The sequence below is a fragment of the Pan paniscus genome, chromosome 4, assembly GCF_029289425.2.
Source record: "Pan paniscus chromosome 4, NHGRI_mPanPan1-v2.0_pri, whole genome shotgun sequence".
Lineage (NCBI taxonomy): Eukaryota > Metazoa > Chordata > Mammalia > Primates > Hominidae > Pan > Pan paniscus.
In genome coordinates, this window is record NC_073253.2 from 128,897,913 (window position 1) to 128,915,860 (window position 17,948).

Consider the following 17,948-nt stretch of genomic DNA (forward strand, 5'->3'; position numbering starts at 1 on the left):
GGATCCTTTTGAAAGGGGTACGTGGTTCGGTTATCCCAGGGCTCCACGGCCCTGGGGAGAAGACCATTCTCGCCTCTTGCTGAGAGACCTTGCCCAGGGTCTCATCTTCTTTGAAAGCAAGTCAAGTACTAGAATTTGCAATGGTGAGTATCACAAGGGTGATGCGGCAGAAAAGCCATGAGAGATGCACACGTACTGCAGGTGAGGCTTAAGAAAATGTGAACGTCCAGCTTGGACCCCCGTTGGTTCACCGGGCAGAGGGAGTTTCTTTTATTTATGCCCACAAACCAGCTGAGGGCCAGGGTGAGTACAAACACCAACGGGCAGATCTCAAGCCCTATAGACGACCAGCTGTTCTTCCCCAGTAATCAATCAAAGAGCACAGTCAGGGTTATGGGTGGTGGGGAGAATTTTATCAGAAAGGGTGGTTGGGGGTGAGGGACACTAGCGTTAAGACAATGAATACATAAGAACAGTGAAAGTGTTTTTGTAAAAATCAGTGCTCAGTCTTGGCAGCCCAAGTACTACTGAATGCCCAGCCAAGGCAGAACGAAGCCACGGAGCATCTAAGGGACTCTGCAATTTGAGGTTGCCATGCCTCGCGGGGACAGGAGTGTCATGCCTGCCATCAACACTTGTAGCAAGGGGAAGGGGCCGGTCAGTCAGGGTAGGATCAATGCTGTCTTAGGCTGACCCCTGAGGTTAGGTAGGCGGGGAATCATGTTTAAGTTAGTTGACACCACTCCACATATTTCTTCTGCAAAGACTTTACTTTGAGAGAATTTGCAAATACTGAAAACCCATGGTGTCTGAGCTCAAAACCTATCTCTGGTCTATAAGCACTGAGGCATATGAGGTGACAATTTAAGAAAGAATCAATATTAACATGTACAGGTATGTAGTACGTGACTATGTATATGCCATGGGTAAGAGTTGTTTAGAAAAAGTTCAGTAAAATGCATGAAAGACGTATAAGACAGTGTAACGCCCACCATTCAATCTCAGAGCCCAGCAAATGGGTGAGATGCTGGTGCTGGAACACTACACCCAGGCCCCAAAAGTGGGAGGCTCCCACCATAGCACCCAGGCCCCAAAAATGGGGTGGCTCCAATGGCAGCACCCTCGCCCCAAAAGGGGAGGCTCCCGCCACAGCACCCAGGCTGCAAAAGTCGGGGGGCTGCCACTGCAGCACCCAGGCCCCAAAAGTGGGGGGCTCCCACAAATGCCTATTTCTCAAAAGCAGGTATGCTCTCTGGAGGCTGCTACCATATCACTTCTCACCCCTTCCTGGTTCCTTGGTTCCCCCTCAAATACAAAATTCTATCAATATTGATTTTACTACTATATTTATCTTGACCAGTGTACAGACAGTCCCTGACTTAGGTTTGGTTTGACTTAGGATTTTTCAACATGAGCATAGTATGAAAATGATACACATTCAGTAGAAATCGTACTTTTAAGTGCCCATACATCCCTTCTGTTTGTCACTTTCAGTACAGTATTCAATAAATTACATAAGATATTCAACATTTTATTATAAAATAGGCTTTGTGTTAGATGATTTTGCCCTAAGTGTAGGCTAATGTCAGTGTTCTGAGCATGCTGAAGGCAGGTCAGACTAGGCTACGATGTTTGGTAGGATAGGTGTATGAAATACATTTTCGACCTATGATATTTTCAACTTACAGTGGGTTTATTTGGATGTAACCCCGTCGTAAGTCAAAATGCATCTGTGTAGGATAAAGGGGGGGGGGATATAACAACATTTCATTATTTCAATAAATTGTACCTCTCAGAATTGTTTCCTCTGAATTCAGAATTCCATTAGTATTCTAGGGCACGTTCTGCCACTCCACTCTTATGAAAGAGGCACTCCACCCATCTGTATTTCTTTTTATCTATGTCTGTAAAATGGTAAACTCCTTGAAGCTATTTCCACTGCAGTCTTTGTAAATAAAACAATAATTTAACACTTGCTACAATTGCTTTAAAAATATGTGCACACACACGCGTTGGTCATTTAATTCTTATTTACCCTTAGGTCAATCAAGTAATTGGTATAATAACTTTAAAGGTAAATCAAATCTTATTAACGCTTTCTAAGTACTTTAAAAATCTTAAGTCAATGAGTATTTGTGTGAAGTACTACTACTGGGAAGAAATGCAGAAACATTTTAATATCTGGTTCCTGAAAAAGGTTTTTCACTTGTTTAGAGTCTCAGGAAACTGCTGGTTTTGATTCTTCCAGGAAATAAGACTGTCTGCGGAAACTGCTAGAGGAGTTTAATATGGTTTGGACTGTGAGTTATCGATACATTAATAGCTACAGTTCAAATAATAAACTACCCAGAAACTATAACACGCAAGGACTATTTTGGATATTAGGATGCAAGCCTGCCCGGCCTGCAGGCTGCTCACAGATTTGCTGGGGAAAACCATCCACGTCCCCACTGGGAATGAACCTGCTGTGCAGGGAGGTATGCCCTGCACTGAAATACCTGATGGTCTGGTCTGAATTTTGGAAGCACCAGAGTGACTTTATGACCAGGACCAAAGGTCACATAAATATCGATTGGCTTAAAAATGCATCGAACCTCTATTTTGCTTATACAATTATTAGACACTGTAAGGAAGAAAAGGTAAATAAGACAGGCTCCATCCATATGCTAACGTAAAAATAAAAGAGTAAGAAAACAAAAAGAGAGAGGAAGGACTAAGAATTCAGAAAAAGAGACCAGGTGTGACCAAGAGTGGTCAAAGAAGGTTCTAAAGAAAAAGTAAGAACCAGAGCTGGGCCCAGAAGGAGGAGGAGAGTCAGGTGTAGAAAGCAAAGACATAGAAAGGAGAGACATCACGCCCTGCAGGAGGCCCCTGGTGGGCAGGGGCATGGGAGTGCATGGAGGGATGCAGAGAGTGTGAGCAAGGGCTGCAAACAAACCGATTAAAATAAATGTTCTGCTCTCTGTTTTCTTTTTTTTCTTCGAGTTTTTTCTTTTTCTTTCTTTCTTTCTTTTTTTTTTTTTTGTCTCAGACATGGTCTCACTCTGTCACCCAGGCTAGAGAGCAGTGGCACAATCATGGCTTGTTGCAGCCTTGACTTCCCCAGGCTCAGGTGGTACTGCCACCTCAGCCTCTCGAGTAGCTGGGACTACAGGAGTGCACCACCACACCCAGCTCACTTTTGTATTTTTAGTGGAGACAGGGTTTTGCTATGTTGCCCAGGCTGGTCTTGAACTCCTGGGCTCAAGTGATCTGCCCACCTCGGCCTCTCAAACTGCTTGGATTATTAGGTGTGAGCCACCATACCTGGAAGTGTTCTGTTCTCTGCAGCTAAACCTTTAACCTAGGCCATCCTAAGCCCTAGGCCCATTCCCATTATTATCATCTCATTTAATCACTGATAGAAACAGTTTCAATGATTAGAAGTTATAATACTGCAAAAACAAAAGCTATAGCAAAAAACTATATATATGATCAATAGGGCAATAGTTCTTGTGGTGCAGAATCTACACAGTCATCACTTCCCTTTCCTGAAGCAGCAACATTCCTGGACTTGGCAGACAAAAGCTACCCTGGAGCAGGGGTTGCAGGGGAGCAAAATAACAACCCCCAAGAAGCGTTACTTCCTCCCAATGACCAGCATCTGCTCCTTCTTGTTGGCACACAAAGAATTAGGGTGTTAACAGCTAAGATAAAGAGGCCCTGGGTTGATATTAACTTACCTTCAATTTACCTCCAGCTAAATCCCACCTTAATTGACTTGATACTTTTATTTGAAATAAGTGGTTTAAAACAGTGGGCCGATGAGCCCCAATAGTAAGAAGACTAAGCTTACCTGTGTGTTTGTCTGTTTGCTTTGCTATTAAATATTCAACAATATATGTGTAGGATTTAAGTGATCATTTTCTCTTCGTATGGATATGAGTGTACTGATAAAGCTGTTCCCATAAGGGAAATGCTGTTCTCACCAGCAAGCCAGCCTCCACATTCTTTCAAAAGAGCATTAAATTGCGTCCTTCATGGATTTAGATGGCAGAGAAAGCGTTTCTGTTTAATCATCTGCTCACCACAAAAGGAAGGCACACTAACTTCAGCAGGAAAAGTGTACATTAAATTACTTCTGAGGCTCCCCAAAGATTAAGGCTGGTAGGTTTGGGATTGCATTACAATTAAGTAATAATGAAAGAGAAATCATGTCTTTTGATCAAATAATGCATTAATCCTACCCTACACTGAGTAACCTTATTCACTCTCTGGGAATGTTGACTTTTTTAGGTAATTTTTATTTCTCATTCTGCAGGACAGGAAACAGGGACAAAGAAAAAGAGAACGGCAGGCATCAAGGAAGACAATGGGAGGAAAAGTGCCCTGGAAAGCTGCCTGTTAGGAATTAGTATTCATCACAGCATAGAGAAAATCCCAGGTGGTTTTAATGGAAGGGTGAAGTCATTCCTTAAGAGTCAGTACACACAAAGCATTTTTTGCAGAAAAATACATTTTGCCCATGAACCCCAAATTCATGGGACCTACTACCTTGGAGAGGGCCAGGTTGCAGTTTATGGATCCTCTTTACTACATAAGACCAGGGTTCACTAAGCAATTAGCAGAACATCCAGACTCTCCAGGGAGGTATTTGAGAACAAGTTTTTCAAGCCCTTTAGAAGCATTTATATATACCTAACATGCCATTAATCATTCTTATCTGTTCATTAAAGCACTCTCCCTTAGGACCTCCACTTGCCAGTTCTTTCTCAGCCTGGAGCTTTTTATCTACATACCTGAAAAGTAGTCCATTTCTTTTCAAATATATTTTATAATTAAAATACTTCACTAATTCACATGGGTGTGCTCCACCAATTACTCTGCATTTTCAGAGTTTTATTAAATATACAGAAAGGCCATTCTCCTGAGGGTCTTTGTAGAGACTAACCAGGCAACTCAAGCTTGGTTTCGGAATACACTTTCAGCATCTGAGAGGTTTTAGAGCCATTACTCACGTCGTGTTATCAACCTCTTGTCTGTATCCACACAGGTTGCCTTCTTCTGTCCCCACCAAAAAGGAAGCGCAATTTTAATTCACTTTGTGATCTAATTGATCTAAACTAAAGGTGGAGGGGAAATCAGATACTGTAACATCGGAAAGCAATCAGTTTGAAATGTTATGTCCGCAGGGATTTGACTATACCTCTGCCTGTGACTCCCCCACACCCACATCCGGGCCTCTGCTGGTTCCTGGGTCCATCCATCCCAGCGCGGCCGGCAGGGAGGCTCCGAGCAGTGTGAGATGCAGCCAAAAGCCTCCTGGTTTCATTTTGATGAGTCTGTTGAAGAAATGACAAATGCTGAGAATAAAACATTGTGAGATGGATATAGTAAGTCACAGTGAGTTAGTATGTGTTCCCCGGAATCAGATAAGCCTGGGTTTAAATCCTGGCACCAAACTTCTGTTCTACCTTGGAGAAGTTATATTACTTCTGAGCCTTAGTTTACTTATTTCTAAAATGGCAATAATATGTACCTCGAAAGGCTTTTGTGAGGATTGAAGGAGTTAGTGTCAGGCATAGAGTAAGAACTCTATAAATGCTGTTACGTGGAAACCCATTTGAAATGCCACCTACCGTTACATCTATAAGAACAAACCAGGGTGAGGCAGGTGGGTCACCTCTATTACGCTGCCATATAGCCACGCCTCAGTTTCCTGAGAAAGCATTTGGGGCTAGGCACACAATTAGTGCTCGAGAAACTATGATTATGGCTGGGCGCAGTGGCTCACAACCTGTAATCCCAGCACTTTGGTAGGCGGAGGCAGATGGATCACTTGAGGTCAGGAGTTTGAGACCAGTCTGGCCAACATGGTGAAACCCGGTCTCTACTAAACATACAAAAATTAGCTGGGCGTGGTAGCGGGCACCTGTAATTCCAGCTACTCAGGAGGCTGGGGCAGGAGAATCGCTTGAATTCGGGAGGCGGAGGTTGCAGTGAGCCGAGATCATACCTCTGCACTTTAACCTGGGCGACAGAGTGAGACTCTGTCTCAAAAAAAAGAAATGATGATTAAGAATTATGTTACATCTCTGGCACCTCATTTGCAGCCGACACCTCAGTTTATAAGACAGTGAGCTTCAAAATGGCATCATAAGGTCTAATATCTTAGTTTCAAGACCAACCATTTTTTGTGGCAGAATCCAAGCATCCAATGATAACAGAATTTCAATAACCTTTGAGGTGTTTCCTGAGGCTCACTTGATAACATTACTGTATACAGTCCTAAAAGACAAGAAGTGAGCAATTCAAGGTAATCAAATAATCACATGGATGAAAAAACTAAGGATCAGCTACAACAAGTATTCAAGTCCAAATCATGTGCTAAGCATTGTGCTGAGGAAATGAGGACACAGACTATCTTACTTGTTCAATAAGCTGTACTTTTTTGGAAAAAGTTTTCCACTGTGAACACAGTCCAACCATAATTTCAGTATTCTGATTATGAAACATAACCAGATACAACTCATTATGCAGTATTTAGAATGCCTACTCAAGGAAACTTTAGGGGTTATTGATTTCTGCTTGTACCACACAATTTAGTGCTTAATCACATATGGTCCACACTGCATCCTGATCTAGGCTGGTGAGTTAAAGACACCGGAGCTCCTTGGAGGCCAGCACCCAGCATGAACTGGCCTAGGGCTGGTCCAGAACAGACATCCAATTCAGAAAGAAGTGGGTGCTTGAGGGTCCTGGCAGTCCATCCCTGCTCACTGCCATAGGCAACAGCTTTGGAGCATCCCTACTTTAGACAATGGGGTGGAAGTTGTCACATAGTCACTAGTGCTGAGTCCAGGGCTGGCAAACAATTACACTCCTGCCACATTCCAGGTTTTGTTTGGCTGCTATCCACATCCAAATAGAGCTGCCTCTCCACATTTGCTTTATGTCTCCAGCTGGAGACAGAAATGCCCACAGGGAGGAGAAGTCAGACTCAAAATTGTGGGCCTATAGCACTGGCCTATGAAAAGGCAAGGTTATAAGGCATGACTGTCTTTTAAGAGAAGGTGTCTGCTTGTTTTAAAAAGAGTCCATAAGCTCCCACTCTTATATCTGTTTCTTCGGTCACTCATCTTTGACATCTGTTGACAAAGCTGAGCTACCAGGAAAAGAGTCTGGGTGGTCAGTAAATATAATCTGAAGGTCACAGTCTCACCATCAGCACCTGCCCCACACTCTGAAGAAGGCAGAGTTGAGTGGAATAGTGCCGCTTCGGCTGCCACCCGGGAGAGGACTGTGAGGACTGTGGCAGTCACGGCACTCCCTCCCCTGCCCCCCAATGGCTTCTGCACTCTTGATCCAGTGATCTAGCTAGGGTGTGTGAAATCTTACAGGGAGAAGGAGCAGGAAAAGAAAATCATATTCGGGACTAAGAATAAAAATGTGTTCCCCTAACTGCAACCTGTTTTTCTTGTTTTCTCGAGATGGAGTTTCACTCTTGTAGCCTGCGCTGGAGTTCAATGGTGCGATCTCGGCTCACTGCAACCTCCGCCTCCTGGGTTCAAGTGATTCTCCTGCCTCAGCCTCCCGAGTAGCTGGGATGACAGGCATGCGCCACCATGCCCAGCTAATTTTGTATTTTTAATAGAGACAGGGTTTCTCCATGTTGGTCAGGCTGGTCTCGAACTCCCAACCTCAGGTGATCCACCTGCTTCAGCCTCCCAAAGTGCTGGTATTATAGGAATGAGCCACCATGCCCAGCTGCAACCCATTTTTCTAAAAATAAACAAGGTAACTCCCTATTCTCCATAAGTGATCCTCTTCTGAATGCAGAGCCACTTTCCAGAGACTGCAGAAAACAGCGAGTGGATTTTTGGAATTTTTAAAAACCAGCCATAGAAATTTAAGCTAGAAATAGAAAGACATTGCTTCTTATTCTCATTAATTTTGTCCTACTTATCTACTATCAAACATTGCTCACAGAGTAAACACACAGAGCAAGGTCTACTTTTCTCCCTTTCCATGTCTCCTAGCTCACATAAACGAAAAACAGCAAGATAATCCAAATCTATTCTAGTTAATGTACAGATGTCAACTCCTGGAGTTATGAAATACATAAGCCACAAAATCTGGTATTTAACTTTTAATCTGCTTTGTAATCTAAGATCAATTATGTTTTATGTTTTGGTACTAATGGGTAGCATTAAAATAAAATATATTCATTTCAACTGTGATTTTGGCAAGCGCCAAATCAGTTCATAAGAGGATGCACCAAGACTGCTGGTTTCTGGGTTGTGTTTCAGGAGGCCCAAGATCCAAGCCTGGAGCTTGGCCTGGAGTTGCCACTGGTTTTATCTGGTTTGTGTTTATATTTCCTGTAAGATTGTATCTGGAAACAGGAAAACACATGAACCAGGCCAACTACTGAAATACTCCTGGGCAGCTTGTTTGTAAAGTTTAGCTCAGTCTGTCTACCACTAGCTGTGATTTCATTTGCACTGTGGATGTGTTTTAGATGTCATTTTATACTTAACGGTGATTGACAATTCATTATATCTACAGCACCAACAGCCTGGAAATTTACAGCTCAAGTTTTATGACAGTTCAGTTCATAAAAAGGAATTAATATTAGGTCTAAATCAATTTTGATTATCTGTCTAATAATCAAATAGAGACTATCTATTTGGTTAACACTTATATAGCAATTACGATGTGTCAGGCACTGTTCTAAGCACTTCACAGGTATTAACTCATAACCCTCCTTTTTCTACTCCATGATGGGGGCAATGATTATCCTTCAATCAGATGACAGAGGAGATGGGGTCACAGAGAGGTTAAGGACTCTGCCAAGGCCATGTGGCAAACAAGTGGCAAAACTGAAATTCCAAGTCAGGCACGTAGACCCACGACATCTATTCTTTTAACTCCCACCTGCTGCTGCCTGTCTGTTTTGTTTTGTCCTGCCTGTTTTGTTTTGATAAACAGTTGTTTTTAGTATAATGGGGAAAATCTAGAGACAGTAAGATAGGAGGCCCTGGCCCCGAGACTCTCCTTTCCTCTGAAAGCTGCCACGAGCTGCTCTCCTCCTCATGGCTCCAACCAAGGGCAGAGAGCCAAGCTGCTCACCCTTAATTCCCACATTCTACCCCGGGATGGGGGCCCCTGGGCAGACTCTCCTCAGTCCTCACTGCTGCTCTATTTATGGGCTAAGAAAAAATATGCTAGAAGGAAAGAAGGGAGGGAGGGAGGGAGGGGAACCATAAAAAGATGCACAGAATCCCAGGCCGATGCCCCTCAGCTCACGGACAGCAACAGCATCATAAGGCTAGTCACTCTGGAGAAGTAAATGTGTTAACAAATTAATTACTCCTCAAATTCAAATAGTCCTACTGGCCTTCAGATAGAGGCAAATGCAAGAATCTCCCCATTATAGAATTGGGAAGGTGCCACCCATAAGGTCACAAATCCCCTTTTAAAGCTAGAGCTCCTTTTGAGATCAATTTAGATTAATAAGTTTCATTCAATCCTTGCTAAGCCCTAAGTATTAATTATAAATCTACCTAGGACTGTCCACATATAAAGAGCTGAGACTACCTTTTGTTCCAAACAAGTCATAAAGTACACTGACTTGATGCTTTAACCATCTTGTTTGGAAGGGAGGTGTTTCATTGCTTCCCCTGTGGTTTCCTACCAGAGCTTCAACAGACATTCCCCCAGTCAGGAGAACCTGGTGCTAACCTGGCTGCCGCATAGACAGCCACCAGAAGACCAGAAGGTGGACGAATCCACCCAGGTTCAAGGACAAATCAGTGGCTAGGCCTAAACTGGAACCCAGGCATCCTGCCCCCAGGGCAACTGTTTGGTTCCTTATATTATGGCACACTTACATCTAGAGTGGGAGTTTGGATTCTTTGTTTAGATAGGCAGATTTTGCTTTTCTCAATGCTGAAGGACCTCCACTAGATTGTCTACCTCCTTGTGAAAACCACAGGATTTTCAGGTGTTCTAAAATAAGCTAATATCTGTGCTATTATTTATCTGTATTTAGAATTACAGAGGTATTACAGGTTAGTATGATGTAACATTCCAAATACTGACTTGCTTTTTGAAGAAATCTGAAAAAGCATGAAATAGGAATGCAAATTGTTAGGGAGAAATAGGTATTCATACGAAAATACCAAAATCTGCCCCACCCAGAGAACGCACACAGGCATGTAAGCTGTCTTTATTGACCAAGTTCACAGGCCAGAGAGAAGCAATCCCATTAAACTGGCAATGGCTTTAATACAAACTTCTCTTTCTATTCCAGGAAACAGCCCTGTTGGGAAGAATGGGAATTCTGGCCCTCAGAGTTTCGGTGGCATTGTTCATCCATTCTCTCTCTCAGCCTCTCTCCCAGAACTTGGTAACTTTACCAGACTAGCCATTAAGGATTAGCCATACAGAAATGGCTTCTTTTTGTAATCAACAGGACCAGAAATTACAAAGATGATTTGGCAGAACCAAGCAATGCCACCCAGCCTTGAAGAGAACAGTCAGATTTGTGACCCTGAAGCATCTGCATTCTCAACCTTTCCAAATGAAAAAGTGTCTGCCCTACACACACTGCAGGTGTGTAGCATTTCATACATGGCATGTTGGCAATCAACATATAAAAATCAACTGGGATTCTGGAATTCCAAATACTGACTGAATACAACGTGGAATTCTCTTCTGCATGTCTGCTCAAATTTAAAGGGGGAAAAAAAAGCCACATCAACCCCAACGTGAAACCAGGAGGCTGTATGGGAACCTCTCAAAGGCTTACGACCCTAGTTTTGATATGTGAGTGTTTTAGAAAAAAAGAAAGTCGTACAGATTTCCTAAGACAGTCCCTAAAATACCAACCCAGGGAAATTAGGCATGGAAATATAGCAAGCTAACCTTGCAGCAAGCCCTAATGAAGTTAAATTGCATTTCCTATTAATTATCTACTCTATATCATTAGTTAATTCTTCCCCAACACTTGATAAATTAGATGCCTAAATTATTCTATGTGCCATGTATAAATCTCTATTCCTATTTACTCTGAAGTTTAACACAGACACACATGTGACTTCCAATAACCTTTATCCTTACAACCTTCAGGTTATACCTCTTAAGAACCACATTCTCTTGATTGCAGTTCTATTTTATTGGAAATTCCATGCCTTATGTTATGCATTGAGACAGAAAATGTAAAGAAAGATGTGCTCTTGAAATATCTAATTGCATTAAGCTAGGAAGCACACAACTAACCGCACATAAGCAACTCAAGAAGGTTGAGTTTGCAGAGAAACACTCAAACAAGGCAAGGTAGGAGTTAAGGTAGTTTTATGAAACAATGACTATTCAATGCTAGTCTCTGAATATAGTGTTAAGTCAAACAAAACATCATAACGTGAAGGTCACATTTAAAAAGTCCTACGGCCCTTAGTAAAATGAAAAAAAGTCCTCAGTGACTGACTGGTCATGGTGGAAAAATCCAACCTCCTCTTCCCTCACCCACCTCCAGGGCACAGCCGAAAGGATAAAAGTTCTCCTAATACCCAGAAAAACAAGCTGGCCTTTTCCAGAAGAAAAAGAGCTTTCCTAGAATCAACAAAAATTGAGGATGATCATAAAAGTCTAAGAGAGAAAAAAGCACTAGGACAACTCTAACGAGCAATTTTAATACATTACATCAAAGTGGACTATTTTCTTATGTGAACTTTGGCTCAGTCTGAAGTCTTTGGAGAGGGTGGTGCCTTTTTTTCCTAGGATGGGAGGGAAAAAGCGAACATTCAGCAGAGTATGGCAGAAATGGTCTAGTGATGCTGCAGTGCCTCCTTCTCACAACGCTAAGATGGGAAGCAGACACGTGCCCTGTAGGGCATCTGCTCCTATGTCCGGCTTGAGCTCCTGCCTGAGAGTTGCTGTGGCTCTGGAGTCTCAGAAGCTGCATCACTCACACCTCTGACCATTCCCTTCCCAGGTGGACCCCCCCCCCCCCCACCACCAGACCCAGAGTCTGTCCTGGGGGCCAGAGGGGCAGGCACAGAAACTGGCGCCTGGCCCCCAGGATTAAGAAGACACTATTAAAAAGCATCGCTGGTTTCCCCTAAATTTGGCAGTAGGAAAATAACTTAGGATTTTCAAGAAGAGTCCTAGTCGCTCACTGATCCGTCTTTTCCCCTCACAGATTGTGACACAGGCCCATTCCCGGTGAACATTTTGGCTGGCAGTTACTTCACCACCTATTGAAATTCTGTTTACGTTTGGCCCAGAGAACCTGGACGGATGTTTGTATCTCGGGGGCCCCATCTAGTACAGTTCCTGGTGCACAGGCTTGCAACAAATTTACGAAGGTAACAGACCAAGCTGCCGGCGCTGTTTTTCACTGGAGGAAAGCTCGGCGGAAGCGACACCTAGAGGGGAGCGGCGGGCTGTGGCCGCGCCATTCATCAGTGTCGGCGGCCCGCGGCCCGCGGCCGCGAGCGAGGGCTGCTGGACAGCGCCCCGGCACCCGCTCTCGGGCCGCGACACCGACCTTGCCGGGCCCGCCCCGCTGACCCGCGCACTCCTAGTGCACTTGCCGCGCCGCCCGGAGGCTCGCCGCGCTCTGGAAACCAAGAAACCCCACTGCCTCGGCGGCTTTCCGCTCCCCCAAGAGTTGCGGGCACAAAGTCCTCAGGTGGCAGGCCTGGGGTTGGCGCCGCTTTGTCGGCTGCAGGGAGCCCCAAAGACTAGCGTCAGCTCGTCCCCAAACTCGAGGCGACACGCGCCGAAAGCAGAGTGCTGTGCCTGCCTCGTCCAGGTCCCTCCTGAAACTCAGAACTCGTCTTTGTTTTGCGGGCGCAAAGAGGGCGGAGATCATCCACAGTGCAAGCTCTCTTAGGACCAAGCCCCCAGCCCGAACGCTGAACGCCCCCAACACACTGCTCCCTAGACACCTTCAAGCGGGTACCCCGGGCCGCTCACTCTGGACCGCGGCCGGCTACGCACAAGCAGCGCCGCAGGCTGCCTGGAGTCGGGTCGTGCCCTGATTCCTTCCTCCCCAGCCTCACACGCGGCGGACCCCGGGGAAGCCAGGGCCAGACGAAGCGCAGCGGGCCCTTTGGGCTGCAGCGAGGAGACGCAAGTTTCCCCGCAAAGCCGCGGGGAGGAGGTGCTGAGAATGCCTGCCCGGCGCCCCAACCCGGAGCCAAGGGCACCGGGTCCGGGCCGAGGGGCCGCGCTCGCCTGGCTCCGCCGGGGCCGCTCGGGGTCCTGAACCCAAGAACGGCGCCTGCAGGATTTCGGAGCCGGGCGCGAGCTGCGGGCTCGGCCCGAGCGCTTCTGCGTGGCGCCCCGCGTGCCAACCGGGTCACTCCGGTCCCCACCGTAGACCCCGGCCACGAGCCTCGGCGTCCCAGCCTCTCCTCGAGTCCTGGCCTTGGCCGGGGTAGCCCTGCCGAGCCCTGGCCCAGCCGTCCCTTCCCCGCGGGCAAACTTGGCTTTCCCGGCGCGGGCAGTAAGGACAAGCAAGCGCCCGCGCCCGGCCCTGCAGCAAGATGCGGGGCCGCGGGCGCCAGGACCCCAGTGGGGTGCAGCGGGACCGGCTGGTGGCGGCGCCAGCGACATGGCACCCTCCCCGCGCCCGCTCCGGAGCTGCGCCCGCGTACCTGAGACGGCCGGGGCCGAGGGGAAGACCAGGTGGCCGGACTTGGGCGGGAGGGAGGGAGCGCCCCGTGGCGGCGGCGGCGACCCCGCCCCGCGTCCTTCGGCTGGTTTCTCGGGCTGTCGGCGGGTCCCGGGCTCGCTGGAGGCTGTTGAGGCTCCAGCTCCCTGAGCTGCCGCTGCCCGCTGCTGTGCCACCGCCGCCGCGGCTGCCCTATTTCTGCCGCCGGGACCGGAGCCCGTGACGTCACCCTCTGGGCCCCGCCTGCCCAATCGCCGCCACCTGTGCGCGCCGCCCGCCCGCCAGCCGGTCAGACCCGCGCGGCGGCCACGGCAGGTGCGCGGAGCAGGCGGGCGCGCACGCGGGGCGCGATGACTCGGGAGCGCTGGGGCCATCTAGGGCCCGGAGGGAGGAGGGCCAGCGTAGCGCTCCTGCCTCTGGCTAGCGTGGAGCTCGGCAAGTGACAGCCCCTCTTCACCTCTGCTCTCCTCCAGGCTCCTTTCCGGGCCAGGTTCCCCAAAGCTGTGCTCTCCAGGCGCACAGGGGGTCTCTGAATCCGTGGCCATTGCTCGTGGAGTCCAGGCGGGCCGGTACACCACAGCAGGAGAGCTGTGCCTGGGGACAAAGTGGGTGAAATCCCCCGCCGTTGAGACCCAACAACCTGGGAAACAGCAAAGGTTTTCTCTTTTCTGAATCTTCCCTCTTCCAACTACAGAATCTTAAGACATTCTGGGCATACAGGGGCAATCCCAAGTGACATTTGCCTACCTGACCTGGCTGGGCCCAGAGGGTCCCTTCTCCCTTAGAACAGGATATTTCCCCATCCTGATCCCATCCCCAAGCCTGGGGCTCCCAAACTTTTCTGGATCCCTCTTTAACATCAGTAGCTTTTGAGATCAGTCTTCCTTCCCGAATGAACTGGAAACACCTTTGTAACAACTAGGGGCCCATAAATGGTCATACCGTAGCCTCAGTCTGGCAGGAAACTTAGGAGGGAGCTCCTACCCAGGCCAGGCTGATGGCCAGGAGACTTTCTGAGGGCCTGCCTCCTGCTCTGGCTGCGTGGGCACCAGGGGCCTTCCTGGCTTAGGTGAACAGTGTTCTGTCCATGCCTCTGTAATCTCTCCTGGCCTGGGGGAGGTGACAGAGGGGATTTTTCTGAGGATGAAGTTAGTTAAATATAAGGAAAAGGGGAAGAATAATGGAAGGCTGACCTGAAGAAAGAGATATTACGTTTGTTTCTTCCTTCCACAGATTTTCCTGCCGCTGAACCCCTCCAATGCAGCAGGCACTGTGCTATTAATAGTTGCTAGAGATACAGCAGTGAATGGGCCAGCGCGGTCTTGGCATCACACAGTTTTGGTCTGGGGTCCAGCTCTCCCTCTATCACTGCCAAGCTATGTAATGCAGAGCCAATCGTATCTCTACTGTAGGTATCAGTTTCCCCACTTGTAAAATGAGGGGTTGGACAAAACCTGGTTGACTTCCCATGTGGATACCATGATTTTTACTCAGAAGGATAAAGGCTACTACATCCTCAGTGACCCTGGGCCCTAGCCAGTGTGATCCTCTCTCAGATTTGACTATGAATCTTTGCCAAGGCCACCATGACTGAACTTCTGGGGCTGGCTAGGGGCCAGATTCTCCATGGCAGGACTGGGGAAGGGACGGCACTTTTCATCTTGGGAAACAGAAAAGAGAAAATGAGTATAAAAGGAAGCAGGGAAGTTTGGAAATGTGCTGTGCCTCCCTCTGAAATGTAATTCTAAGTCTGTGGTCAGGAACGTACACCATGGCTTAGAGGCTGGATTCGGCTCTCCTCTCAGACATGAGGTATTTGGAAAAGCAGATTTCTATTCTCAGCTCTGATCACAAAGTCCCTGAGTCAGCCTAGTGGCCTTATTACATAATCAAAGCAGGACTTTGTGTATTTGTTGTTTTTTAATAACTCAAGGTCATATGTAAATCAGGGTCTATAGGTTGACCAAGATCAGAAATAGCTCTGTCTAATGCAGTGAACAGGCACTGAACTTCTACACGCTTCCCAAAGAAGTAGAAGAAGGTAGTTGCTGCAAACCAGATGTATGGAATATTCCTTAGAGAGAACACTAACATCTGAAGTGAGCTGTTTAACTACTGTGCATAAAATAAGAGTGAAATTAAAAGTCACCTTGGAATGAGAAAGGTGAAGTGTGAATGACAAAATAAAACAAGGCTCCAGGGAAGCAGCATCAGATGCCAGTAACCTTGACACCTCTTTGAATTGCTCTGTGCTTTTACCTCTCAGTGTAAGTTTTTGTTTAATAGTACACCCCAAATTGGAAAATAGGCTAGATTTCACACTGAGAATTTCAAAATTTGCCTGAAACCCTGTTTCAGAACTTGCAAGCATACTGATTCTCAATAGCCAACTAGGATTCTTAGGGGAAATAATGGTTAAGTTTTGAATTTCATGTAATTCAATAAGCTTGGAATAGGGGAGCTAAAAGGAAACATAAATTCCAGTTACTGCCCCCCAGCCCCACTCTGTTTTTGGTGAGTAGTTCAGCCAGAGACACACATAAAAACATTATTAATATACTTTTACAAGATCAAAAAGTTTAAGCAACCCAAATATTTTTTTACGTTGCTGGTTTAAAATCTTTTTTCTATTTCTAATCCTTACCAAAAACACAACAATATAATGAAAAACTACTGCCAAACGATGTGTGTCTCTTAGGACATTTCAGATTACACCTGCATATCAGGATACTCAGAGATGACACATAGCCATGGGAATCAGGAGGAAGCAAGGCACTTTCTCCAGATCCAACCAAAAGTATCTGCATCACTAACTGTGGGTCAGCTTACCCTTGGGAGTCCCCACTAGGCTGGTCAAACAGTGCCTAGAAATACCCATTAGAAGCCAGACTGGGAAGTCATGTGAGAAGGTGGGAAAAGGCAGGAAACAGTCTTCCTTGTCTTGCATAATTTAACGTTCTGCTGCCTGTTCAAAAAATGTTTTTGTAAATCTTCAAACCAAACCATGCAGTTTACTGAAGAGCCAGCCCTGTGCTTAGGAGAGCCCTGGATGGGAGGCACAAGGATGGGGTCTCTCTCCTGCCTCAGCCTCTAGGGCTCAGTGAGCCTGGGAGAGTCACACCTTTCCCAGAACTTGTTTTCTCTTAAGTGGGAATTGGGGATGGGTACATGGGAGGCAGTCATACTAAACGACATGTCTAAGGCCATTTTCAGTTCTAAAGGTCTATGCCTTTATTTTGCCTGTATTTATAGAAGTTCAGTTATTCTGATCTAAACAGAGCTATGATGTTGAAGTTTTCCTCTAAGTCTAATATTAATGCTTACTTTTAAGATGATAATTCATTAATCATCTAGAAATTAAGGGAATGTAGGCAGTAAGTTCAAGATCCTAGACTTAAGATTACACATACATAATTGTTTTTAACTTTATTTCAGGGAGAAAAGTAGCTAGCATGGAGATAAGGTATTCATTCAAGGGACAACTGTGATTGGGGAAATTTTTCGAGACAAAGAAGAAGTGGTATAGAGTAGGAATTTTAATGAAGAAGTTGGGATAAATGAGAAGATGCAGTGATGGAAAGGGAATTGTGAATGGTAAAAATGGAGGGAGATGAACATAAAACCCTCACCATGGCATTGTTACCAAGGCAAATTCCCAGCAAACTCACAGGGGCTGGATTGATGGCACAAGGGGACCAAGAAAGGTGCTGATAACAGGAGGAAACTGCAGTCTGCTACTCTTAAGAATGTATTGTTTACAAGGGATAATTGGGGATGAGATGGCCAGTCCTACAGCCACAAACTATCATACCCTACTGAGTATAGGCAAAAGGGATGAAAGAGGGAACATATTAAGAGGAGAGTGAAAAGAGGGGCCAATTTCCTTTCTTCGAAAGGGACAACATAAATTTTTATCATGACCCTGTTTTCCAACTCACCAGTATAGAATCATAAATAATGTGAAAATCTAAATCTATCTATCTATCTAATTTTAAAGGTGAACTGCTACCTTAGGGAGCTTCCATTCTTTTTTTTCCTCTTCTTTTCTTTTTGAGACAGGGTCTTACTCTGTCACCCAGGCTGGAGTCCAGTGGTGGGATCACAGCTCACTGTAGCCTCAACCTCCCTGGGCTCAGGTAATCCTCCCACCTTAGCCTCCCAATAGCTGGGACTACAGACATGCACTACCATACCCAGGTAATTTTTGTACTTTTTGTAGAGACGGGGTCTCCCTGTGTTGCCCAGGCTGGTCTTGAACTCCTGGGCTCAAGTAATTTGCCCCACC

General features: G+C 46.2%; 1 protein-coding gene across 1 annotated transcript in view; it reads right to left on the minus strand.

Annotated features, from left to right (window-relative positions):
- The window catches only part of FSTL4 (follistatin like 4), a 410,518-nt gene extending 396,541 nt beyond the window's left edge, over positions 1 to 13,977 (minus strand). Inside the window, exons 1-2 of the mRNA XM_003829286.4 lie at positions 13,647 to 13,977; positions 5,186 to 5,321 (exon numbers count right to left, since the gene is read on the minus strand). Of these exons, the coding sequence (XP_003829334.3) occupies positions 5,186 to 5,311 (126 nt within the window). The 5' untranslated portion in view covers positions 5,312 to 5,321; positions 13,647 to 13,977. The remainder of the gene's footprint in view (positions 1 to 5,185; positions 5,322 to 13,646) is intronic.
- Between the last annotated feature and the right edge of the window lie 3,971 nt (positions 13,978 to 17,948).